The 27,567-nt window shown below is 48.3% G+C and overlaps 1 protein-coding gene across 2 annotated transcripts in view; it reads right to left on the bottom strand.

The window, feature by feature from the left end:
• Positions 1–27,567, bottom strand: part of DOCK1 (dedicator of cytokinesis 1) — a 522,147-nt gene that overhangs the window by 82,522 nt on the left and 412,058 nt on the right. For both annotated transcript variants that reach the window (XM_053910041.1, XM_053910042.1), the window contains exons 30-32: positions 20,841–20,919; positions 15,785–15,885; positions 6,035–6,093 (exon numbers count right to left, since the gene is read on the bottom strand). In XM_053910041.1, coding sequence (XP_053766016.1) covers positions 6,035–6,093; positions 15,785–15,885; positions 20,841–20,919 — 239 coding nt within the window. The remainder of the gene's footprint in view (positions 1–6,034; positions 6,094–15,784; positions 15,886–20,840; positions 20,920–27,567) is intronic.

Raw genomic sequence — 27,567 nt, 5'->3', positions numbered from 1 at the left:
AACAGCTCAGTAAATAAGCACATCCCCCCCTTCCCACCCCCTGCCTCCTTTTTTTTGGACAGAGTGTGCTTTTGATTTCTCCTTTCCGACTCAAAATGTGACAGGCTTGGGAGGGGGAAAAACATGCTGCTCTGTCCCCTGGGGCAGCGCGAGTCTGCGCTTGCATTCAACCCGGCAGAACAGATCCTTGTCTGAAGCTCTGCTTGGAGGGGAGATCCGAGACCCCCGGTCTCCACGTACCGCTTGTATTATAGGAAAGACTCAGAGAAGAAACAGTCAGTCGTGTGGAGCATTCGGCTTGTTAAAATCGAAAACAAATGGAGACCGGCCTCGAACATTCCCCGAGCAGAGAAAATCGGTTTTGTCATACAAGCAAAGCTTCCTTTAGCTTAATGGGCAAGGCTTACCTGACCGGGGTCACTTCTTGCTTAGGCCTCTGAAAATCATAGGCAAAACCAACACAAACACACACACACACACACACACACACACACACATTTTCCAAGGTTGACATGAGGTAACCACTAACCAATGAAGAGAATTCTAAAACAATAACCAATCACCAATATTATAACCAGTAAATTGTCATTGTTTTCTCACCAAATGAGCTTCTAAAAATTTTTTTTTAAGTTTATTTATTTTGACAGAGAGCACCTGAGTGAGCAAATGGGGGAAGGGCAGAGAGCTAGATGGAGGGAGAGAATCCCAAACAGGCTCCTTGCTCTAAACATAGAGCCTGACTCCGGGCTGGATCTCACAAACCGCGAGATCGTGACCTGAGCCTAGATAAAGAGCCGGATGCTTAACTGAATGGGCCATCCAGGTGTCCCACTATATAAGCTTCTTTGTCATGATATACCTCTGAGCCTCCTTCCATGTATTAGTTTGAGGGGGCCTTGTCCACAAACTGTCTCTTTGGTGTGTGCACAATAAAACTTTATTAATTACTGCTTCAGCGATTCAACGATTTTACTGCTGTGATGTGTGAGCTTTTGACGGGCTCAACCCTGACCGAGGAATAGGTGACTGACTGTAGAATGATAAATATATCTGACTTCTATTTTTATTTTCTTCCAGAGTGGGCTAGATCGACCTGCCAATATGTTCCCAAACCTGAGCCTATTAAAAAAAAGAAAAAAAAAAAGCTGCATAGAAAATAGGTTGTGTACATCTTGGGGAACTGAGATGTGCTGTCATAAACTCCCAGAGTGCTGGCCTTGGCAGGGATGCTCATGGCAGGCTCTAACACCTGAGATTTGCAGCAGGCAAGATCCAGGCCGCCTGAGGTGACCCCATGGAGACATTCTTAGCTGTCTTGGGGGGCTGCTTGGGGCAGACCCTTTGGGCTGCTGACACTTTTATTACTTATTTTTTGACTTCCAAAAAATAATTATTTTATAAGCGAGGAACCCCATCATGTTGGTGGGTGGTTATTTCTTGCTGTTACCAGATTCCCACCGCTCATTGACCAAGGTCACGGTTTACATTTGACCTCTTGGCCGCTTCTCAAGCCAGAGTCAATGTTCAATATTCGTGGCTGAAAAGCTGCCAAACACAGATCTTTTACATTAATCACCGCATTCAAATCAGCAACTGCCCAGATGAAATGGGACATTTGCTTTTGCAGTGCATCGTTTACTACCTTGCAAATCAAAGACCTCCAGCTTGACTCAGCCTATTTGGAGCATAATGACACATAATGTCAAGGGAATCAACCGCTCCCAAACAGTTTTAAAGATCTGATTTACACCTAAAGGTGCATCCTCTGAAGGTCGAGCCTTCCCCAGGGCCTGGAGTCGGCGTCACAAAGAAGCTCGTATTACCCTGGGCCTATCCTACCTTCCTTCACAGCAATCGTGGAAGGGGACAAAATGAAATGGAGCCACTTTCAAATGGCGGTCGATCTATGGACTGACTACATAGGTGACCAGGAACATAATTTTTGTAGAATGAAAGAGCTGGAAAGGCAGGAGCGCCCATCAGTCAGGTCAGCCATGGTTTGAGCTGAGGTTTGGAGCCCCTTCCATGCTAGCCAGTGACCCTTCAGTGTGGGGAGGGCACACCGAAGAGGGGGGTCCTGGGGGAGCACGAAGGGGCCAGGGTGGGCTGAGTTGGGGCAGCAACTATTTGTCAAGCGAGAAAAAAGCATTTTAATATGTTAACCATCATTCAGAATATCTGCCAGGGTGGATGCCTCTGGTTATCTGCAATAGTGCAGAAACCATCAAAGCCATTTCAGGACGAAGCAGGCCTGCCATTTGAAACGATACCTAAAACTCTCCCGTGGGGGGGAAAACACACAGCTCATAGTTTGCACCTGAGAGATGATGGCGAACAAGTCACAAGAAGGCGTGGCCACTCTCCTAGGAAGGGCCGGCGTGCGAGAGGCGGCCTGGGAGGCTCTCAGGCAGAGGGGCGGCAGGTGGAGCTCACAGAACCTGCCCAGGGGGTGCTGGCACCTCCAAGAGCCTTGGCTCCCCTCAGGTCTAGCAGAGAGCAGCTCCCTCCATGCCATCTCTCTGAACATCCTTTTCTGCCCTGTTCTGGACTCTCTCTAATGGGGCTGCACTCGGCCCCTTCCTGGCGTGGGTCCTGCGCTTGTCTGGCCAATGGGGGCAAGTGACAAACGCATCTGTCCGAGCGTGATCAATTAAAATGAATCACGAATGGCCCTCCTCCCTGTTCCAGAAGCCTTGGCATTTCATTACTGAGATCCGCATACGTATGTGAAGAATTACGGAGCATCAGGGCTGGAAAGCTCTTGAAAACCTCAGTCCAACCTGTCCATCTTACAGCCTGGAAAACCGATGGAAGCCCAGAGAGACTGGGTCCTGTGACTGAGGCCACATAGCCAGGCCGAGGCAAGGGAGGAAGGAAACTCCAATAGGGATTCCTTCCCTCAGAGCCAGGACTCCTACTCTCTCCTCCGGGGGGATGGAAGTTAGAGCAGGGGCAGGGTGGCACCCGGCCGGCTCTGTGTTGGGAGATGTGGGCAGCTCTTGGACAGCCTGGAGCCAGAACTCAGATTCTGGGCATTTGAGCTGCTACAGGAAAGTCACTGGCATTGACACGTCTCCTCAAGCTCCTGAGACCCCAACAGCATGCAGGTGCGTGATGCGTGTCCACTGAGAGCGCGAACGGACGCGGCCGTTCCAGCCAGTTCTTCATCACCACCTGGGAGCTTCTGCGCTGGAGTTTTACTCCTGAGAACCCAGGTGACGCTTCATGTTACACCATACTTCTTAATTCCGATGTTATTAGCGTTATACAATACAGTATCTTCTAGTATATTTACGCCAAGGCTTTCTGCATTTATTTTTCTGTGTAAAGACCCATTTGAAAAAGACTCCATCCTTCACGCAAACAGACGGACAAAGGGTATTTGGAAATTTGAACTTCCCCTCGAGATGTGACAGAGCCTTCCCGCACCCATGTTTGCTGACATCCGGGAACTCAAGAAGAATCAGGAGTCGAAGCCTCTGGTGAGGAAATCTGGCTCCGGTTGGAAACGAGCTGCTGAGAACTTGCTGACCGCAAAGCCGGATTACAGGCGTGGCCCTCAACCCCCCACCCCTGTCTGCTCGAAGGGTCCGCAGGACGGCGATGGGGTCCAGTTCCCCACCTTCACGGAAAACCGTGTTCAGTTTTTATGACCCCGTTTCGTTCTCCCCGTGGAATACGGACACGTCAGGGTATCTTTCTAGCCAAGCTCTCCAGCCACGACATGGAGAGCGGGAATCTATCTAAGTTGCCCCAGCCCTGGGGGAACAAAGGAAACCCAGGTGTCATGGGGCAACTAGAGAGAAAAGTGGAAAGACCCTGCCTCCCCGGAGAGAACAGAGTCACTGGGGAGAGGGGGGATGAGGAGGTCCCCTGTAGCCACCACAGGCTCCATGTGACAAGTTGAGTGGAATAAGCAGGGCCCCGGGCGCTCAGGCAGGAAATGCCACTGAAATCTCGCACAGGACCATCCGTGAGGCCAAAGCAAGATGCCCAGACACCTTGGCACAAAGCAAGCTGAGAGTGGGGACCAGGTGCCAGGAAGAGATTCATCTCCACTCGGAGACAGGCTGGGCTCACAGAGGACACATTCGCCTTTAGGGTGATGTCCTCCAGGCCCATCCATGTTGTTGCATATGGCAAGATTTCCTTTTTTTTTTCCCCTCGTAAATGAAGCTGAATAATACTCCATTGTATAGACGTACCACATTTTCTTTATCCATCCAACCATCAGTGGACACTTGGGTTGTTTCCGTATCTTGGCCGTTGTAAATAACGCTGCACTGAACATGGGAATACGGATACCTCATCGAGGTTGATTTCAGTTTATTTGGATGTATACCCAGCAGGGGAGATTGCTGAATCACATGGTAGCTCGATTTTGAATTTTTGAGAAACCTCCATGCTGTCTTCCGTAGTTCGTTTTACGTTCCCACCAACCCCGTGCAAGCGTTCAAACTTCCGTACATCCTGGCGGACACCTGTTACCTTTTATTTTTTTTTCACAATAGCCATCCTATTGTGGCTGTAACATAATAATCATAACAGCCGACAGGTGTGAGGGGACAGCTCGCTGCGGTTTTGATTTGCATTTCCCTGATGATGAGTGATGTTGCATATCTTTTCACAAACCTATTGGCCATTTGTATTTCTTCCTTGGGGAGATGTCGACTCAAGCCCTTTGGCCATTTTTTAATTAGGTGTGTTTCGCTATTGAGTTGTAGGAGTTCTTTATCCGTTTTGGGAATGAATTCCTTAGCAGGTATATGGTTTGGAAATTTTCTCCCATTCCACAGGCTGTTTCTCATTTTGCTGATTGTCTCCTTTACTGTGCCGACTTTTTAGTTTGATGTCATCCTACTTGTCCATTTTTGCTTTTGTTGTCATTTCCAAGAAATCATTGCCAAGTACAATATGAAGGATGGTTCAACATGCACAGATTAACAAAAGTGATATACCGTATTAACAGAATGAAGTATAAAAGTCATATGATTTTTCAGGAGATACAGAAAAAGCACCTGATGAAATTTAACACCCTTTTGTGTTAAAAACTCAACACACTAGATATAGAAGTAACACACCTTAACATAATAAAGGACACATATGACAAGTCTGCAGCTAATATAGTCGGGGGCGAACGACTGAAAGCTTCAAGATATCTTGAAACAAATGAAAGTGACAACAAAATACACCGAGACGTCTGAGGTGCAGCAAAAGCAGCAGCAAGAGGGAAATTTGTAGTGACAAACACCTACGTTAATGTCTCATCTTTTTTTTTTTTTTTTTTTTTAAATTTTTTTTTTTTTTTCAACGTTTATTTTATTTTTGGGACAGAGAGAGACAGAGCATGAATGGGGGAGGGACAGAGAGAGAGGGAGACACAGAATCGGAAACAGGCTCCAGGCTCTGAGCCATCAGCCCAGAGCCCGACGCGGGGCTCGAACTCACGGACCGTGAGATCGTGACCTGGTTGAAGTCGGACGCCCAACCGACTGCGCCACCCAGGCGCCCCAATGTCTCATCTTAAACACAAGGATCCCCTGGTGTTTTCACTGTGCAAGTGTGTTATGCTACCACCACCTGGTGGCGCTCTGCCTACATACAAGGTCCGGTTCTGAGTAGGCAAAAAAAAACCCCTTTTGACCTGAGGGTAGAATATGGTAGAATATATTAAACTGAATAGTAAAAGCAGTGACATTGTGACAAGGAGATGAGCTACACGGTTGGATGCCTGAGGAACCCGGAGGGAATGTTCGTGACGCCCAGAAGCAGCTTCAAAGCAGAGACGTGTTCACCTGACGTCAATAGGGAGCTCCACGGATGTTTCTATTTGCTCCCTGCCCCCCCATCAGATTTTCTTCCCATCTCCTGTTTACGGAAAACAGCTATTGCAAAAGTAGCAATCACTCTCCGAGGAGGAGAAACGATTCAGATGTTTCGGATGCCCGAGCCCCGACAGACAGCCGGGGCCAACGTCATCACCACCACACATTCAACACCGCCACCACGATGTCCGGAAAGCCCCGCTACTCACCAAGGTTGTACCACATGTCTCTGATTTCGAAGCCGATCTGCCTCCTCATGTCTCCGTACCTGAGAACCGAGGACAGGGAAAACGCTGAGTCACCCTTTCGAGCATTTGGAAATCAGACTTAGATTATTTTTAAGCACAACGAAAGTCCCCCATCACTGAGACAAACGAAGACCGTATCGACGCCGTGGCGTATTTGCCCCCAAAGGGAACGGAAGGAGGAAGGATCGAGCCAAGGGAGTCTCCCTTTCTCATCACCTCAGGCTCTGGAACGTTCCCCGCCCCCCCCCAACACCCCCATGGGAGTATGAGTGAGGGGGTGGGGAGTAATAGCAGCATTTTCCTTTCTTAAATCTCTAATGGCAAGAGGAGGACCTGGGTCCCTGGCCTAAGGGGGAGCTTGTGTGCAGAGCATCCAGGCACCGCAGACATGAAAGGGCATCCTCCAACCCTGGTCACAAAGCAGCTTTCACACGTTAAAATTAAGCCCTGGAGTGGACACGAGAGCAGGGAGGCCTCTGCCAAATATCCCTTTGGAAGGGCTTTGCACCAAAAGAGGTCAACAAATATTACCCGGTCTTTTGTTTATCAAGGAAAATAAATGCTAATTTCCCTTCTACCCGGTCAGCAGAAGAGGTGTGTGTTTCGTGAGAAAACAGGACGTGAGGCTTCGGAAGATAAACATTTATTAGTTTGTGAGCAATTTAACTTTTTCCTTTATTGCCTAACGAAAAAAAAAGCCTGATCATATTAAAAATAGTCATTTGCAAAACGATCGTAGAGTACGACAGTATAGCAGCTGGGTCATCAAGCCGCTCTGTTCGTCCTCACATCAGCTGATGTGGAAAGGAAAGCTGTGCGTACAGATGACCCGGTTGTGGCTCCAACAGCAAAGATCCTCCCCGTCAATCATCAACCGCAGTAGGCTGCCCCCTTATAGAAGTCTCCGGTGCCCTAAGCACACATCTGTCACTTCCGGCCGGAGAGGGCTGCAGGATCAGACTCTCAACCAGGGAAGCCTGCCCTGGAGGCCCCTTCACAGAAGTCGACCCGGGGGCACAGCGCTTGTCTGGGTGCCACGGCCCACTGTACAGACAAGAACTGAGCTGGGAGTGTCAGCCCATTCCCACGAGGACAAGCTTGTCCTCTGATGTCGATGAGTTACCTTCCTGCCCAGCCCTACAACCGGGTGAGTGCTGATGTGGGTGAACTCGGTGAGGGAGAGAGGGGGGATCTTGGCCAAGGAATGCACCTGTCCCCACTGCCCCAGTGAGGAGCGGCCCATCCGCTGTCAGCAAAGATACTGGACCGAGTCCATGGGTGACCAGAGAGCATCCTTCCATGTCCAACTGGAGCCCCAATTGCCCAAGGTGTGTATGATCTAAGCCCCGTTCAGCTGTGCACCCTGTCCGGGCTTGTAGATCCAGCTTCCTGATCCCCATTTTGCTCCTGCACAAATGACGAAGGGCCCCGGCAGCCGCTGCGGCCCAGACCCGGAGACAATGGGGCCGGCTGGCACCCTCCTGGCATTTACCCGGAAAGAGCACCGTGGAGCGTAAAGCCATACTCACGCCCGGTGCTGATGCCGCCTCCTGAGGCTGCGAGCATCTCGCTGTGCGGGTGGATGATCACCTCTCAGGGAGCAGGCATCTGGGGACCCCGGGAGCTCGGCATTGCAGGCAAGACCCCGGGAACATAGAGACCCCCCCCCTCCCCTGCCAGCACGAGTTCAGAGCCCCCAGAGGTGGTGAGAGCTGGTCACAGCGGCTGGCCTGCCACTGCCTGACTCAAGCTTTAAATACTCTTCTAACAGCCAGGGGACTCCCTCTCCTCCCGAGATAATAGCTCTCACACAACAAGAAAGGCCAAAACGCCAGGCGGCTGGGGCCATTCGGGAGTGACCCGATGTCTCGTGACCTACAGTCACCCGCCACTTCTCCAGAGCTGAGGCCGACCCCTGGGTGCCAGGGGGCCCACGCGGAAAGGGAGCCCCTGCCGCTTCTGCCTCCTCTCCCTGCGCATCACCTCTCCTTACGGTGCCCACAGAGGGTGAGATGGTCATGATGCCTCGTTTGCATTTCCCAGTTACGCTGTCCTGTCTTGTATGTGGAGGACGATGTGCCTTCACGGAATTTGAGGGCAGGATATTGGCAGAGATCCAGGAGCACACCCCTCACCAGAGGCAGCTTAATCTCTACACGTCTCCAGGTAACCACCTGGTAGGGTCACGGCTGTCACCAGAACTCAAGGGGGGTTCCCGGAGCGTTTGTACCTTCCTCCTGAGGAGGAGAAAGCAGCAGTCCTCGGGAATGTCGGGGCTAACGCTCCTTACCTGGGAGCAGACCGGGGCTGGCGGCCTTGTGGGTCAGAACCAAGGTCATCTCTAACAGCCTACACGGGAGGGAGCGGAACCAGTTCTGGAGGGGGGAGCTAGAGGGCTCGGCTGAGTCACAGGCAAGGAGGGAAGAAAAAGATCCCGAGATTCGGACCCCAAGCCCCACGCCTTGGCCCGCAGCACTCATCGCGAGGGCCCGCAAGTGCGGGCGTCCCTGACCGCAAGGCACAGCGCTCTGTCACGTCCCGCCAAGGGCCCTGGTTTCATCAGACTCTGGCAGTAAGACTACAGGGTGAGCAAAGGGACGCTGCTGCAGCCCTCTTTCCACCGAGGAAGCAAAGGTTCCGGGGGGTGAACGGACCAGCCGGACAGCAGCACGGAGCTGGGGTCACCCGGCACCGCCCCCCACAGCCCGGCCGCCCGTGCCCACTCCCAGGAAAGGGAGCACCTCCAAACTGCCAGCGGGGCCCCCAGCAGACAATCCCCCCACAGCCCAGGTAGATACAGGGTCCCCCGCCAGGCCTATTGCTCTGATCTAAAATAGCAGGAGTCCGATCTCTGAGGCCTTATCTCAGTCTCTGGTTTCGGGAGTCTTCACCCCAAGGGACAGAAAACCCACTGTCCACCACAGACAGTCCAGCCTTGGGGGTGAGGCTGACCTGAGCCCAAACAGAAGCACACTGGGCAAGTCACCTGGCCACTCTGACACTCAGTCTCCTCTTCTGCAGTCCTGGGATAATGATGTATGATGTTCACCTGCTAGGATTTTTTAAGAATGAGAGAGATAAGGCCCTCATATGTCCTAGCAAGTACCCGAGCCACTCTAGGTGCTTCCTTTACAAGCTCAGACTAGGCCTCATACAGCAGCCCCCTCATGGTTACAATGGCCATTTAAATTGATTCATTCGGGGAGGATTACTCATTGATTCATTCATTACCGAATGCTTGCTAGAGGCCAGGCACAGAGCTAATATGAGAATATTAATATCATAGGCAGAACAAAGTCCACAGACAATTACCCTCCGATGTGAAGAAGGAAAGATGTAATCCAGTCAGAGGGGAAGGAAGAGCATTCCAAGCAGAGGCGTCAGCAGGTGCAAATGCCCCGTGGCAGAGCAGGCTAGGTGATTATATTGACCAAGTAGGAAAAGTGGCTGGAGGACAGGGAGTCTGCTCCTTCCCCTTAAGAGAACAAGGGGAAAAAAAAGAGAGAGAGAGAGAACAAGGGGGATGCAGTCTGAACAAAGGCCACAGAGGCAGCTTTTTAAAGTTTATTTATTTATTTTGAAAGAAAGAGAGAGAGAGAGAGAGAGAGAGAGGAGGAGGGGCAGAGAGAGAGGGTGACAGAATCCCAAGCACGCTCTGAATGGTCAGCATAAAGCCCAATGTGGGGCTCAAATTCACAAACCATGAGATCATGACCTGAGCTGAGAAACCAAGAGTCAGATATTTAACCGACTGAGCCACCCAGGCGCCCCCACAGACAGTTTTTTAAAGTTTAAGTTTCGGGGCACCTGGGTTTACTGACTCTTGGTTTCTCAGCTCAGATCATGATCTCACGGCTGCATGAGTTCAAGTCCCGCATCGGGCTCTGTGCTGGCAGGGCAGAGCCTGCTTGGGATTCTCTCTCTCCCTCTCCTTCTCTGTCCCTCCTCCATTCATGCTGTCTCTGCTTCTCTCAAAGTCAATAAATAAAGTTTAAAAAAATTATGAGAGAACAAAGTTTAAGCTTGAAAATATTTTTGAAATAAGAAATGCGTTTTACTTTACTAACCAACACACATATAAATATATGTGTACAAATGTTGTATGAAGTGGTAACCTCACTACCTTCATGGTCTCCATGAAGTATGGTCTCCAAATAAGTCTGTTGGGCATGACTGTCGGTTGAACCGTGTCACCCATAAGAACGTGTAGAGGTCCTGGCCCCCAGAACCTGAGAATGTGACCTTATTTGGAAACAGGGTCTTTGCAGATGTCATCATGTTAAGATGACATCACACTCGACTGCGGAGGTCAGAGGGAGGTTAGGTCCCAGGACAGGTGTCCTTACAAGGGGAAGGAGATTTGGAGACACGGGGAAGGAAGCCACCTGAAGACAGGGGCAGAGTTGGGAAGGATGCAGCCAAGGCCAAGGAGCACCAGGGACTAGGGACAGCCACCTGATGCAAGAGAGGCACAGAACAGGCTCTCCGTCTGAGCTTCCAGAACGAGCCAAGTCTGCCCACCCCCTGATTTGGATTCCTAGCTTCCTGACGTGGGACAATAAACTTCAGGCGTTTCGAGCCACCCAGTGCGTTAACTATGAGGGCGGATGATCGCGGGAAATGAGTGCGATGACCATTAAGCTGGCATCCTGGCCCGAGGAAGGGCTGAGACGCACAGCTGAGAAAACGGCCTTCTGAAGGAGGGAGAGTGGAGTAAGAAGTCCCGAGAGCAAGGCTCGAGGAGCCCAGCCACCGAGTGAATGGCCCGACGGAGGACCAGGAGCCTGACAAGGAACAGCGAGGCCAAAAAGGAGGAAGAAGGTCGACATTCGTTCTGAGAACGAATGAAAGAGACAGATCGGTGTTAGGAGCGGGCGGAGGTTGAGGAACGGAGACAGATGTGGAGGCCGCTGGAGGGAGGTGATGGGCCAAATGGGACATTTGAATGCTGAATCCCTGAGGGAGGCGAGAGGAGGTGGGACCCCAGCAGCGACCAAGGGAATAAAGTTCATGACACACAGGGCTCGGACGTGCCACGGTGCCCGGTGCCACAGAAGTTCTACCACGTTCAACGGAGCATGGTGTCACTCGGGCATGGGGAACACGTGCCCCCTGCCAACAGGGACTCGGCACAGGGCCACCGTTTGTTACGTCTGTCTCCCCGGGCTCCTGCCTAACTCAGTTCACAGCGAATTTATTCTGAATGATCAGAGTCTCACAAAATGAGCACAGACACAAGTTATACTTTTTCTGAACTACTTCTTGTCACAATCTGGAGTGCAAACACAGCTTCGGGATTAGGTCACGTTGCAAAATGGGGCTTGTCACAGCTTTATTTCCCTCCAGTTTCCCTAAGAGCAACGTCTGTAGTTTGACCTAACAAATGCACGTCTCAGAGCCCTGCGTGGAGATATTTGTTTACGGGGTGTCTCATTCTGGGTGTGAACCTGCTTGGGATTCTCTCTCTCCCTCTCTCTCTCTCTCTCTCTCTCTCTCCCTCTGTCCCTCCCCCACTCATGCTGTCTCTCTCTCAAAGAGAAAAATAAAAAAAATAAATAAACTTTAAAAAAATATATAAAAAAATAAAGTTTAAGTTTCAAAATATTTTTGAAGACATAGGTTTTACTTTACTAATCAACACACATATAAATATATGTGTACATATGTTTTAGGAAGTAGCAACCTTACTACCTTCATGGTCTCATGAGGGTGCGACGGGCGGAGGGCAGATCTCTATCGTAAAAAATAAATAGAAATAAGTACATAAAGACGAGAAGCAGCATGGAAGACAACTGGGGAGAGGGTCCTCACGGAACCTGCATAACAGGTTCAAATGCACTGGCCTGAGGTTGGCCTTCAAATGTTACTCTCTCGGGCTGAAACTTTTAAGTGAGCATCTTATGCTTAGAAATGCCGGATGCCCAATTCCTGAACCCCCTTTCTCTTCCAGGACAAAGACTGGTCCTGAACACAGAAGCCTGTCTGTAGTCACAGGTCACGTTGTCACATGCCAGGACACATGTGTCCTGTGCACTAAAATGGCCAAGCTGGCTGCTAATCAAAAATAAACTCTTTTACATCTGACTCATATTTCCTGAGTCCCAATAATGTTGAAGATCGGGGTGGGGGGGTCAGCTGGGCGAGGGACAGATGATGGTCAGGTTTCGCATGTCCTCTGTGGGCAGTCACTAGCAACAAGGATGTCTGAAGGCTGAGTCAGTTAAATTTTCTTATGATACACTTTGGTTCCTAGCGGTTATTTATTTTGTGATTCACTGGAAGATCTCCTAGTCAATTTGGGTTTGACATAATCAGTTCTCTGCGTGGTATGGCCCATTATTTTACGTTACCCCCATGCACTTTGGGGAATGTCTCTGGAACGAATATCCTAATTATCTCCCCAACCCCGGTCATCGGGAGGATGGAGAGCTTAACGAGTGGGAATGAACAGGCTGATCTTTGGACACCGGGATTTTCTATCATTCTGGGCCACAACGCCGTGAACCAGGCAGAAAGGAGCTGCTGAAGGCACAGAGGGAGAGGAGGGTTGGTGGGGGTGTACAGGTGCGGGGGGAGGGGGCTCCACAGAGAAGCCTTCACTCAGATAAATTTGGCTGGATTCAGGAACCCTAGAGCAGTAGACAGACCCCAATGGAGGCGGCCAGGGGCTATTAAATGGATGTGGCATCACTCCACCTTCGGAGCCCATGGTTCCCTCTAGAAAAAGACAGCCTTGCTCATCACACTGGACTGTGCTCTGTGTCAGCACCCAGCCTTGTGCTCGGACCCATGGGGTCGGCTCCCACATCACTGGGCCTCACGCTCTCCTCCAAGCCCTCCAGGCCTGGCCACTCACCTCTGCTTCGATAACCCACAGCATCTCTTTGCTCAAAGATCAGGCCATGCCCTTTGGGACTTGAGGACCCTTGTGGGGACTGGCCGTTCATTGACCCACAGCTTGGTCAGCCAACCTGGTAATTTGGCTGCTCCTTTGCCACGCAGCCTGGGATCCCCTCCTGCCAGAGGCCTTGGGCTCCCCACGTTGGCTCCTAGATGCCAATGTCCAGGCTGTCGCGGCACCCTGGGGGTCCCCAGCACCAGGACCCTGAGTGCAGAGCAGGTACTCAATCCCTTGGCACTAGCACAATTTTAAGCAGATTAAAACGGTTCTAGGTCCTGGGAAAATGTAAGCATTTGGGTAGGATGCCTTTAAATATGTCTTATGTAGATTTTGGTACTTAACAATAAACCCGCAGCTAGATTATAAAGTGTTTAAGGTACAGAAAGAGGCATGAAAAATACAACAAACATGGGTGAACCTGCCACACACATGGGAGCCACACGGCCTCACGGGCCACGGGCGCTTGTCTCAGACACAGAGAACACCTGTCCTTGGTGGCCTATGAAGGCCACACGCTGAGCTTAGGCCCCTGGGAGAGGGCCCCTCAGGCTGCACAGGGGCTGAGGCAGTCCTGCCAGAGTCTTGCAAAGACAACTACTAAAATGCTTGGGAGTTTTTCCCTCGGGGAATCTATGAGAAAATTTCAAAGGGAAAATCCGGAGTCTCTTATCGCCACGGTTATGAGAAAAAGAATGCTCAATTCAGAAGCCCTGTCGGCTCTGGAAGGGGAGACACCAGCTGGCCGTGTTTAATTTTCCTTGGCTTTGAAGCCTCTAAATGCACATAGCTATGTGAGAAGCAAAGGTTTTCTTTGGCAGCCGAGGCCCTGTGTGGTTAATGCATTTATTGACGTTGCTCTAGCTTCGAATGTTAACATTCACACACCAAAAGGGGGCCCAGTGCAGAGCCTCCCCATTCTGGTCTGGAGAAGGCTCAGAACCAATTGTTTTACGCTAAAAACCTCAAAGGAGATGCCAGCTCTTTTAAGCCAGATTTCCGGGTTCCATTCCCTTCTTCTCCTGCAGGCATCTTGAAGGGTTGGCCATGCTGTGCGCTTGGCAAAGAATGGATTCTGCTGTCGGCTGGAGCTGGGTTTGGATTCCCGCCTCACTGCGCAGTGAGCCCCGTACACACAGGTGGATTCACCTGCTGTGGGCCAGCTTTCCTTCTGCAGGACTGGATGACAAGGCGCCCCAGGCATCCGGGGCTGGCTGTGAAGGAGTTGTGTGGTACTCAGAGCGGGCCAGTTTTTTCTGCTGCTACTATAGAAAGTTCCACCGGGAGAGCATTTAAACCACAGGATAGCCGCATCTACCAGTCGCCAGCCCTAATTTTATAGGAGCCCTGAGATGATGTTAACTGGGCAAAGCGGAAGCTTCCCTATTGAGCTGGTCCCCAGAAGGCACCGCCCGAAGTCTGTCCCTGGGCCAAGCCTAGCAGTCTCACCCCACGTTGGCTCCGAGTAGGCCAACTCTGCTGCAAATAGGCCTTCCCAGGAGTCCCCAGTGGCCACCCACTTGGCCTACACCTTCTGGGGCCTTCCTCTTTTCTGAACACCGAACACATGTCTACATCAACGGTCAACGGACAGGAGCCACCCAACTGAGAAAGCCTGAAGGAAAGATGGCCAGCTGGGAGTCGACCTTTCTGTAGATGGCACAAGGAAAGGATAGAAGGTTCTAAGAGCAGCGCAGGTAAACGTCCTGGGCTCTGAACTGCCAGGGTCAGAATGACCAGGTGGTTGGCACTGGCCATGTGGCTTCTGTGAAGCCACATCTGCGAAGTGAGGATGATAAGAGAACCCAATGAATAGGTTTTGTTTTGCTTTTAATGATTATACATGAAAAATGCACACGGAGTGCTCAGCGAGTCACTGGCATGTAGTACGCATTCGGTACATATTTGCTAATAAAATTCTTACTCTCCAGGGATGATGTGCTTTCGACGTGGCCAGCATGTGAGATACATGCTCACAGGACATGAGGAGCACTGAACAGCTGTCACCGTCTGAGACTCCCTCTGGAATCGCTAACATCAGGGAGTGGCACAGGGTCGGCAAAGCCTTGGAACAGTCAACGTGAAGCAGAGGCATTACGAAATGACTCACAGAAACGGGTGACGTGGAAACATGGGAGCAATCGGAGAACTCTTCTCCGAAGTCCTTATGAAAGGGGCGCTCAGCAAAGAGAGAGGTCGGCGAAATTGAGGCAGAAAGAGGGAGGCGAGACCCTCAGGGCACCCAAAGTTTGGAAAGAAAGCACGCAAGGGCTCTTTTCTTTGTCCTGGACCAGTAGCCATGAAGGATGCAAGAACTGAGGCAGGAACGTGGGGTGCCCGAGAGGTCTGTTAGGATGACCCAAGGGCTGGTTCAGCCCATAGGATCTCCTACCTGGAGCACGAGAGGGGGAACCTCTTGCAAAGAAGGAAACTGGGAAGCTCTCACCCCAAAGGAGTTCTTCAACAATCTCAACTGTGCCAAGAGCTTGCATTAGAAGCTTCCTTTTTCGAAGGAGCATTGCAGAATTGGGCAATAAAGAAAACCATGTGTGCAATGACATCAGCAAAGTGCGTGGCAAAAGCAGCTATCTCCAGAAACTCCCATTCTGTGCGGTGCTAATGGTGGTGGGCACTGACTCTGAACTCACCAGGATGAACCCTGAAATTTTAGACCTGATCCATGGGCTAGAAGAGGCAATACCAGATTCATGATTTGAAACCACCCTTTCATTACACCATGATTACATCTCAATTTGCATACCAAGACGACGTGGAAATTATGCAGGCTCCTGCCCATTACCTCGCAGACTTACTTGTTAAGGATTTTGGCTCTCTTCGCGCTCGAAAAATTCTCCAGTTGCAAGGACTCTTGAGTGAGGAAAGCGACAGCCAGGTGAAAGTAGTTGTTCCAAAGCTGAAAACCAAAAAGGCGGAGACACTGAGGTGCTGAACAGCTTAATAACCCTCTGAGACATTCCTCATTTGCCCCGCACACACCTCTGAGATGTTTAGAAACCCACAGTCACCTACACACACGGCTAACCAGCCACCCAAGGTGTGGTTCCGAGCTGGGCGTGGGCACTGAGGTCACGGTGCCCGTGCTCAAAACCCAGGTCTACCACCTCCCTGAACAACTAACTTAACATCTCGGTGCCTCAGTTTCCCTAGAGGTAGAGTGGGCATTTAAGTAGCACCCATCTCATAGAGCTGTCAGAGAATCGAAGGAGTATATACGTGCAAAGCCATTGGGTGGTGCCCCGCACGCAGTAAGAACATAATAACGTTGGCTCTTACTGCTATATGCCATTGAGCCCCTTATTTAATAATATGTAGATTTCGCCCCCTGTCAGGCTCTGTGCTGACAGCTCAGAGCCTGGTGCCTGCTTCGGATTCTATCTCCCTCTCTCTGCCCCTCCCCCACTTGTGCACCCTCTCTCTCCAAAATAAATAAACATTAAAAAAAAATTTTAAATTAACATATAGATTTCTCTAATTGTATACAAACACTAGAAAACTAAGGAGGAGAGATGCAAAAAATCCAACATTTTATATTCCAAAGACTTATAGACCATGTGGCTGAACAGACAATTCAGAAATGACTTTGCTATAAAGCTCCACGCAGTGGAAGGTGTGTGTACTTTAACGTGGTAACTTGGACATGCTGTCATAAAAGCGTCATTGTGGGTAGATTCCTAAAACATGGAACTAATGCCCCCTGGTCATGTCAATGCTTAAGACCAGCTCAAGGACATTAAAATGAAGAATTCTTGGAGCACAAATGGGGATGACTCAGCCGTACTCTTCAACCCACTTGGCTTGTGCCAGAGGACAGACTGTGGGGCCGGGGCGGCGGGGGCAGGATTCCACCTGCTCCCGGTGGGAAAGAGCTTGGACACACTTCTCATCATACGTCCAAGCTTGAAGGGCCTTCGTAGTCTTTGGAAGAAATTTGTGGGTGCTGGTTTTCTCATTTACAAAACAGGGATAATATTTATTCTATCAAATGAGATTGTTGCAAAAGGTTATATAAAAAGAAGGTGTTAACAGTACTGACTCTATTTTTAGTTACCTATGAGGTAAGTGGGAATTTTAAACAAGAGTTGTAAGTAAGTATGCTGTCTTCCATTTATCTGACACATTTCACGAACAGGGCATTTTCTTAGTAATACAGCAGCTCATAGGATCACTGCAGAATTGCCCAGGTAAGTCCTGTGCCCGTGATCTCCGAGGAGGTGCAGAGACTCGCCCAAAGCCATGGGTTGCATGTGAAGCAGATTGAGGGTCTCGAGTGGGGTGTCCTGAACCTCACCACTGATGGTTTTTCACCACTCACCAAGGTACATTCCCATTTCGCCCCATTGACACTAAAAGGGTCAATAATATACAAGTTGCTTCTTTTGTTTTTGGAACTCACAGCCCTCCCCACCCCTGGCCCCCCACCCCACCCCCGTCTCCTGGCAATGGCCTCTTGTTGTAGCACTGGTGGGAGGCATGGCCGCTGTGGGTGCATCCTGAGAATCACAGGCAGGGGCTCAGCTAGAGCTGTGCGTTCATGGACTATAACACAGATATACTCTGGTGGGGGGTGTTGATTATGGGGAAAGCTGTGCATGTGTCAGGGTAAGGGGTATTTGGGAAATCTCTGTGCCTTCCCCTCGATGAACCTAAAACAACCTTAAAAAAAAAAGTCTTGGGGCACATGGGTGGCTCAATCGGTTCAGCATCTGACTCTTGGTTTTGGCTCAGGTCATGATCCCAGGGTCATGGGATCAAGCCCCACATAGGGCTCCCCACTGCTTAAGATTCTCTCTCCCTCTTCCCCTTTCCCCCGCTTGAGTGCGCTCTCTCTCTAACAAACAAACAAAACCTTAAAAAAATCACATAAAAATACAAACCAAAAAATGGTATACAATGTATGATTGGAGGTGTGCAAGTAACCACACCCATGTGGTGCTGACCCGTGAAGGCTGTGACTCAATACCTGAACTTGAATGGGGTCTGAGGGCTAGACGACAGCAAAAACATAAGCTTCCTGGTTTGGGTAGTTTTACTGTAGTTGCATAGGAGAAAGTTCCAATTTGCAGGAAATACACACTACAACACTGGGGGGGGGGCGGTGCTAGGTTAAGAGTTCTTTGTATGGTATTGGCAGGAATGAGAGGCAGGCTGGGCAGGGGCACAGGGAAGCAGAGGGGGGAAGTAGCAGGCGGCCCTCAGGGCTGATTAGTGGAAAGAGAAGCAAGTGCCTGGAGAGAGAACCATGCAGTGATCATGAGGACGTAGGAACATAAAAATGCGCCTGGTCAGAGCACCAGCTGCCTGGAGCTCACAGTGAAGGCTGTCTCCTCCATAAGGCACTCAAGCCCTCCACCTGGGGGTGGGAAGGAGGGTGTGCTTCAGGGTGGAACAGCAGTCCATACACACTTAATGCCTGCTAAGGGGCAAGGTGTTACGTTGGTGTCCCAAAGTGTGTGTGGGCGCGAGGGAAGCATCCCGGGGACCTAACTCATGAAACAGTGAACAAGAGCAGCAGTGACAGACGTTACACTCAGAGCAGCCACTCTTCAAACACACAACAATCCACCCAGCAAGTAATGGGTGAGGCTGATGTGGATAAAACGGAAAAACCAAATGAAGACCTAAATATTCCTGTATTGGATGGGAAAAAATAAATACTGCAGAGTATTCCCCCCATACTGTAACCTTTTCCTACATTTATTTATAAATTCAAAGGAGTCTCAATTAAAATAAAAGCAGCATTTTTATATGCGAGGTTAACAAGCTGATTTTGCATTTGATATGGGAGAGGAAATATAAAAGAAGAGCCATGATAATTTCGCAATGGCACACTAACAGGGAAGCCCTGGCTCTACTAGCTGGGTATAAAACCAGTAGATAATAACACAGGAAATAGAACAGACACACACACACACACATTTGCAATTATGTTTTTTTATGGTGGCATTTTAAGTCACTGGGAAAGAAGAACCTATTCATGAAATAATTTGGGAAAAAGTCAAGTTAAACTCTTGCCCCTAGCACTAACTAGAGAAATCCCAGGTAGGTCAATCATCAGGAAGTTTAAAAAAAATTAAAAAAAAAAAAGCAAAACTATCAAGGTATTAGCAGATACTAACTACATGAAATAAAATACAACAATAGTTACATTTATAACACTGAGGCAAAGAAGGATTTGCCAAATAAAACATAAAACCCAAAAGCCATAGAAGAAATGACAGATTCGATGGAAGAAAAATTAAAAATTTAATATGATAAACCTAAACCCATGACGAGGCTATATTAAGAATTTCAACTTACAGAAAAGGGTGACAAATAGCCCAATAGGAAAATGAGTACAGGAAAGGATCAGATGGTTTGTAGTAGAAATCAAACAGCCAGTAAGTATTCTCAGCCTAAGTAGCAATCAAAGAAATTCTAACAAAAATAAGAATCAATAATTTTAAAGAAATTGGTACTGGAGATGATTTTAGACAATGGCTGCTCTCAAAGAAGGTTAGTGGAATTGCAAATTGCCACAGTAGGATAATTTATCAGTGTCCATTCACGTACAATTTCATACCACTCGGCTTGGCAATTATGCTCCCAGGAGCCTGTCTACAAATGCAGCACTGAGATGCATTGCTTGCAACAGGGACAAACTGGAACATTCTGTAGGTCATCAGTGCAAAAGTGCCCGCACAAATGTTGGTACATTTACATTGTGAAATGTGACAGAACAGAACAAAAAATACAGAATATAATCCGGTTTGCGTTAAAAGCAAAAGAGAGCAGACATAGGTCTGGATAAATGCATAAATAGGCATCAGGAAGTACACGCAATTAGTTAAGAGTCACTCTGCAAAGAGGAAAAGGGTGGGAAGGGGTCTTGCATATCTTACTCGATGCGCTGATTTACATGCATGAATAGTTTACAATGAGATTATATCCGTGCTTTTAGGATATGGGAAAACAAGCAGTAAGCAGAGAAAATGATAAAAACCGAAAGTGGGAAAAAATATTAACACTTCTAGATATACAGTTCCGGATATATTATTAGATACTTATATTCTATAATGCAGATACAATAGACATTTAAAATTTTAAAATTATAAAAGAAATCCGGGCATAGGTTCCTTCTCCGTAAACGATCCTGCCCAGGAAACTAACGTCATTTGCATCTGGATGCTTTTTTTATTAGCAAACTTTAGTAAACTAAGTAATACAAAAATCATTATTAGCAGAAATACATCCAGAGTGCAGTGGAACAGAGAGCCATAAACACCGATGCCAACACTAATGGCAAATCATGCCAGGCAAAACTGGTCCTTATCACTTACACGCATTCCCACCACCTCCTTCCTCCACACCCCCTGTGAGCCCTGAAGGAGAAGGGCCAAAAGTGATCAGATCAGCTGACCAAAGCCAAGGCCATGTCCAGTAGGGTCTGTGCCTGGAAAAGGCCAGTGCAGGTAGCACAGAGCCAGGAGGAACCAAGTGCTAACAGCCAGCAGGGCTCAGGGACGGGAACCAGCTTCGTTTTGTCAGCTGAACGTTCCCTCCCTACATCAGGACGGTCTGGGTCTGAGACGGTCTCCTCAGTTACTCCCTGCTCAGATCCTACTTGTCACTCTGATTCAGTACTTTGGCTCTGAAACAGCTCCATCTCTGTCCTTGCTAAATTGAGCAAATACTCCAAAGGCAGAATTTTCAATCCTTGGGTTCCAGCAGGACATCTTGTAAATTCCATTTCCATACCTTGGATGGGAACCCAATTAAGTTCGAGGATTAGAAATGTACGACATTGGCTCAGACCAGCAATTTGTTTTAGCACGATTTCCCAACAAAGGGCTTGTCTACCTCTTCTCTTACCTGTAGCTCAAAGTTGGCTTGATCCAGAAATTTTTTGTTCAGCATATCTGCATACTGATTAATCGCTCGCAGGAAGACTCTGAAAGATCAAGAGAAAATTACATAATTACACACTTATGCTCTGGCACCTTTGTAGGGTTTGGCATTTCAATTAGATACAACCCGAGACTGTCTGGAAAGTGAACTCTCAAAGTCCTGTGAAAAGCTGTGAGGTTGTGCCAATAAAAAGCCCAGAGAATTATATGCAGATGTTCTCCAAATTAATCAAGGAAATTAGCACGTGCGGAATAAAAGAAACAGACCAAAATAACAGCATCTGAAAGTAACATATGAAAAGTATCTCTAAAAAATCTAATTTAAAAAAAAGAAAGAAAGAAAAGGTGCAAATTAAATCCTCTTCTCAAGTCACGATGTCTTCATGGTATTTTATTAAATTGGTCTTTGCTTAGCTGGCTTTCTACGGTTAAGCTTTTGAAAGCACTGCTGTTCGCCATCTATCAGGCTTGGAGCAACGGCTTGGTGACATATTTGGAAGTACGACTTATTTCAGTGTCATTTGTCCTGTGTTCCAAATGTTAATTTTGGTAACTAATTACTTGTTCAAACACAATTTCAAAAGCTGTAGTAGATATGTAAGTGATTTAACAAGAATGCTGGCAGGAACTGTATCGATCCATTGATAACGTACAATTTTAAGCAGCTGAAGCAAAATATCGCATCCTTCAACACCTTGAATTTGACGTTTCTATGATGAGATAGGTAGTTTGGGAGGTTATGAATGACCCCCGAGTACTAAGCCTTCCGCCAGCCTGTTCATCCTGGAGATTTGTTTTATTGCCCTTGAGGGTGTTTACAATACCCAAGCTCAGTCCAGATACTTCTTTTCAAATGACCCTCTCCCTTTGCACAAAGGCAGGATGCAAGAGGAATTCACATTAGGTCACAGATAATAAACTTAATTACACTTCCTCGGTTTAGACAGCAGGAAGCAGCCAGAGAGGGTAAGAGAAATCTAGGTTACTTCCCAGGAACCGTGCTCTCCGAAAGCACTGTCTCTTCGGCTGTGCCTGCCTGGAGAAGCTCATCCCTGCCAGTCTCAGGGCCACTAGAGGCTAAGGAGGAGGGAGGAGGGAGGAGGGAGGAAGGAGGAGGGAGGAAGGACGAGGGAGGAGGGAGGAGGCAGAAAGGGACTCTCCACCTAGGGCTTTAGGGAGGTCTCGGATTTGGATCCAGGGCCAAAACAGGTGTGACAAATGGCCTGTGCTAGAGTTTTCCATCTCAGGTGTGGAAGAAAAGCATGGCAGGAGTTGTCTGAATTCTTCCCTGGTGACATTAAATAGAACCAGAAAGGAGGCATCCGTGTTTTAAGTGACTCTCAATGGCGGGACATGGGGACCCTGGCCTTGTCCATTAGCCGGGAGCACAGAAGGGGCAGCAACATCCATCAGCCAGAGGGGTGGCAGACATTATGCCTATCAGATGCCCAGTTAAATGTGAAAAGTAGCTCTCATGGCTGAATTTTGTGATTTATTGAGAAAAGCAGAATGCAGGGCACTTAGGGCATCCTGACAAATTAATACAGCACCAGGATGAAAATCACTAAATTTAGGACACGCCTTGCATATATACAACACCTGGCGGCCCCAATCAGCCCTCCGGTCCTGGGCTGGGGTCTCCTGGGCCAGGGTTAGCCCTCAGAAGTACAAGATGTGTGGCTAAGGAGACAGTGGTCTGCCTTGCCCACGTGACCCTTGGCGACAGCGTTCAGAGAGCATCTGGGGACGTGTACTGCATTAACCCTGGCAACCTGAGAAAATCCCCCCGAATGTCAGTGGGGCAAGACCACTTCCTGTCATTACGGGGGTGACTCCCACACCGTACAAAAACCCCAGGCTAATGACCACGGACACATTTTTCCCCCTTAATTGTTCCTTCAGTTTCAGAAGTCAGCTGTTTGCTAGGGTACCCCAGGGTCCTTCTGAGCTTTAAGAAAGACCCTCCCTCCATCCCTCTATGACAGTAAAGGCAAGTTTACTAGAACACGCATTATTACTACATGGTAATTATTCTGCCTCGAGATAGCACCCAAACAGTTACAATCTGCTACTTCTAATTAAGGTCTGGAGCAATTTCAGCTGGTTAAATAAAGATATTTCTCAAAATGACTTTTTTTAAAAAAAAAATATGCCATGCTGAAATAATATGAAGGCCAAATAAAAACTTTTTAATGAACTGACACTGAGAAAGAGCAGGGCTGAGAGAGATTCTATAATTTAGATTCACTATAAATTTTTTAAAAAGTGAGGACAAAAAGCAAATAACACAGAATGTGAGTTGTAGCAGGACACCTAAAGGGAAGATCAAATAAAACCCATCATTAATGCCATCAACAAGGGCGAGCTGCTCAGGTTCAGTGCATCTAGGGCCACGCGCTTTCTAGAGAACCATCCACCATCCAGGGCACACACAAATTATACCCCGCAGCCCACACCTGAGGGGATTAAAAGCTGAGCAATGCCAAGTGCATCTCAGGATCAATCACTGATCTAAGGAGGCAAAAAGAAACATAAACAGGGTTTTTTTTTTTTTACATAAGAACATCTTTTATCTGCTGTAATCCAGGGTTCTTTCGAATAAATGTTAAACTAGAGAAAATAAATAAGAAGATCACATGAGAAGCTTCTGCATAACAATATGCTTTCAGTCACAGAGGAATATGGAAAGAATCACAAACTAAGCTGAGTGCCTGGACAGCAGGACACGTTTCTAGTTTAAGATGAAGAGTTCAGGCTGGTTCAACACAGCTCAAGATCAAGTCCTTATTATTGAGAAGCAACAAAAGGGAGGGTGGGTGTGAATGGGCTGGCTCTGCAGCCCTGGTGACTGTCTGTGCTGGGCATTGATGGAGCTGGGCTCAAGGACAGGGAAGGCCTCCAGACTGTTCCCAAATACTCCTGTCTGCTTATTCATTCATGCGCTTGCAATGCTAAGTCACCACCCAGCATGGAAATGTCCCCTAGGTGTCCATCACAGGAATGGGTGGATGGATGGATGGATAGATGGATGGATGGGTGGGTGGGTGGGTGGATGGATGGATGGATGGGTGGGTGGATGGATGGATGGATGGATGGACGGATGGATGGGAGGGTGGATGGATGGGTAAATGGATGGATGGGTGGATGGGTGGGTGAGTGGGTGAGTGGGTGGATGGGAGGGAGGGTGGGTGGGTGGATGGGTGGATGGATAGATGGATGGATGGGTGGGTGGGTGGGTGGATGGGTGGGTGGGTGGGTGGGTGGATGGATGGATGGATGGATGGATGGATGGATGGATGGACGGATGGATGGGAGGGTGGATGGATGGGTAGATGGATGGATGGGTAGATGGGTGGGTGAGTGGGTGAGTGGGTGGATGGGAGGGAGGGTGGGTGGGTGGATGGGTGGATGGATGAGTAGCCTAGAAGATCAGGCCCTAACCCGAGGCTAGAATTTTTGGTAGCCATTGATCTCTGTGGAGTCCTTACATTCTGAGTAGATTTTCCACTCTGGGGTTTAGCTCTTTTGAGTTTCCTGTTAACCAAAATTCTTATTAGGCATTTGGCATTTATGGTTGGGCACTGTTCCATCATTTTTGCCTTCACCTTCAGAGATGGCCCCCTCATTCTCTTCTACACCTCCAGAGCTAGTCCCTCTTTCTCCTCTCTACCTCCAGAGCAGTTCCCATATGCTTTTCTCCCCCTCCAGAGCTGTCCCCTCATTCTCTTTTCCACCTCCAGATCTAGTCCCATATTCTCTTCTCCCTGTCCAGAGCTGGTCCCCTCATTCTCCTCTCCACCTCCAGAACTAGTCCCACATTCTCCTCTCCACCACTAGAGCTGGTCCCCCATTCTCCTCTCCACCTCTGGAACTTGACACTTGATGGCAGGAACCCTGTCTTTTTTAACAGCATTTAAAAGGACCCCTGGGCACTATGAATATTCTGAAGGGTTCTGATCTAAGGAACCATTAGCCTCTACCTGAACTAAAGAATCTCTCAGAGCCAGTGGTGTGTCCAGGATTGGTACCAGTCAAACACAACAAAATAAAAGCAAAAAAACACATCCTGAGCCTGCCTCAGTGCAAAGAGAGAATCTAACCTCTGCATCCAATATTACCATACATAAGCCCAGGACACCATGAAGAGAGGGCATACATACTGCTCCCCGCGTTCTTAGCTGCAAGGGACAGAGGGGGCCAGCACTGGAAGGTGGGAAACAGTATAGACTGGCACCGCTTCTGCTCTGCCAGAAAACTGAGGGACTCAGGAGATAAAGATTCATAACTCTGTGAGCCAAGCAAGTTATGTCTATTCCCAGCCGGGGAGATTAAGTAATTTCTAAAAACAAAGCTAATGGTGTGAGAATCAAATGCTTTCGAGGATGCTGTCCCACATGGTCAAAACGATTAAGAAAAAGTGTGAGCCCATATTTAATAGTTCTTTTCAATCATTTTTAAGCTTTGGATGACTTTCTTTATAATGTAAAATCTTGGAAGATAAAACCAAACACACAAATAAATAATGTAGACAGAACCACAGGCAAATTATGTCATCTCCAAAAGATTAAAAAAGCCATAAGGTCTAGATGTACTTTGTCTAAGACATTCAAGTTATTCAAAGCAAATGACTGCAAATTTTATTTTTAATGGCCGCAAGGAAAGGACTTAATTTATGTCACTCTTCTTGGTAACTGATCCCTGTCTCCGGGGGTCCAAGCTACAATCCTGTCACAACCAATCCTGTCACAACGTTCCCCATTTTCAATCATTAGGGGCCAGTGTGACAGAGCCTATTCCCAAACCTCATACAATTAGGAGAAACAAACAAACAGAAAAACAGGAAGTTTTCCTGACTTCCTTCTCTTCTACCTGGATGGTTAACCACAGTGAGCTCCCAACAGAAGCAAAATGGCATATTGTAATTCCTAATGGTGTCAAATATGAACTGGATTATTGTCCACACACCCACATGCATACATCCAATTACAGTCTTAATCCAATTCTTTCTACCCATTGCCTATCACCTAACTATTCTCCTTTTCCCTCCCTATCAATCAATCGATCAATCTATCTTTTCACATCCGTGTAAACATTTAGCCTCAAGAACTTTACAGTGCTTTTCTGTTCATCTCTCCTCTACCTGTCAACCATCTACCCATCTAGTTATCTATCCTCTTCATGTACATGTAAACATTTAGCTAGAAGACCTTCATAAAGTGGCTCAAGTTTTTGAGATTCTCATATTTTCAAATGAAAAGTACTCACTGTGAAGTCCCTGAGTTCCCTTGAACTTTGAATCCAAGGGTCTTGTTTTTTAACTTTGAGATTAAGGGTAACAAAGAGATATGACCACATCGTACAAAGTGAACACCACGATCTCCACTGATAAAATGTTAAGTAGCATTAAGTAGAAAGGGGCAGACACACCCTAGAGTTCTACGCTTTGACACATCTTTAGGAGACAAGGCTGGGGGTGTGGAGTGGGGCTCAGCGGAGGGAGGCAACTGCAGGGATCCGAGCCCCTCGATCCCAAGCATCACAGAGAAAATCCTGCGGGCCTTGCCTATGGGACCACATCCCTGCTCTGTCCTTGCACGAAAAGGGACTTGGATGCCACGTGGGCTCCAACAGGGGACCTTCCCAATAAGCTGCCTGTTGGAAAGCCGTGTGTGCGGCACAATAAAAAGCAGCACAGTCCTAAATAATTACGTGTTAATTGAGTAGAGGGGAACTTAGCAAGTGCAACATAATCAGGAACCAATTTAACTATTAGAAGTTCCTGGCACAATTACAGTCGCTAAAATGACTTTATCACGACGGAGCCTCAGGCTTTTCTAGCATCTCTGTTACCAGTGTTTCTGCCAATAAAACTGGAAGATGAGGTGCCTCATTATGACACAGGGAGAAACGGCAAGAAAGGCACTGAACTTTGTAGAACACAAAGCCCCATTTCTCAGACGGTGACGCGGTGACGCTGCGGGGTGTTTCATTCCTTCCGTAAACGTACTTTAAGTTACGTAATTAGAGTGTACAGTTCACTATGAGGGCATTTAAATACCTCTGGCATTAAGACAAGAGATGCTTTGAGGCGGGGGGAAAAAAGCATCTTTTGACGAAATGTTTTGCCCAAAATAAGTGGAAGGAAGGGAAGAAATTGAAAGTGACACATTCTATCCCTGCAGAGAACAAGGAATAGGAGGTGGAAAACTGCCTGAAATGATTTCCGCATGATTCAGGAGCGCTGGGAAGGAGGGCAGACTTCAGGAGACGTGATAAGGAGACGCAGAGAGCGTCCCCTTCGACCAGGAGGGAGACCGTGTCTCACACCTGGCAGAGGTCAAGGCAGTCACCAAACGAGATCAACCACTTCCTTTCAGGGGACCCCGGGCGTTCAAGACACTTGTGCACGAGGAAGTGACTTCTAAGCAAGACCCCGGGATGAGATAGGACACGTGGAGTGATCCCCAGAAGGTGGGGAAGCTGGTGGGACCTGCTCCCACATTTGCGATTTGGGACATAGTGGGAAGACCAATGTCACAAGAGCTATCCGGGAAGGAGGCAGGAAGGAGTGGCTGGGGTCAGACTTGTGAGAGGTTGGAAATGCCAGGGTACAGTCTGCTTGTTACACAGAAGCACAGAGGGAGCAGTAAAGTCAAAAGATCCAACTGCCATTGTTTTCGAATGCACTAGAA

This window comes from Panthera pardus, unplaced genomic scaffold, assembly GCF_024362965.1.
Source record: "Panthera pardus isolate Hobbes unplaced genomic scaffold, ASM2436296v1 HiC_scaffold_22, whole genome shotgun sequence".
Classification (NCBI taxonomy): Eukaryota; Metazoa; Chordata; class Mammalia; order Carnivora; family Felidae; genus Panthera; species Panthera pardus.
This window is presented reverse-complemented; position numbering and strand designations above follow the sequence as displayed.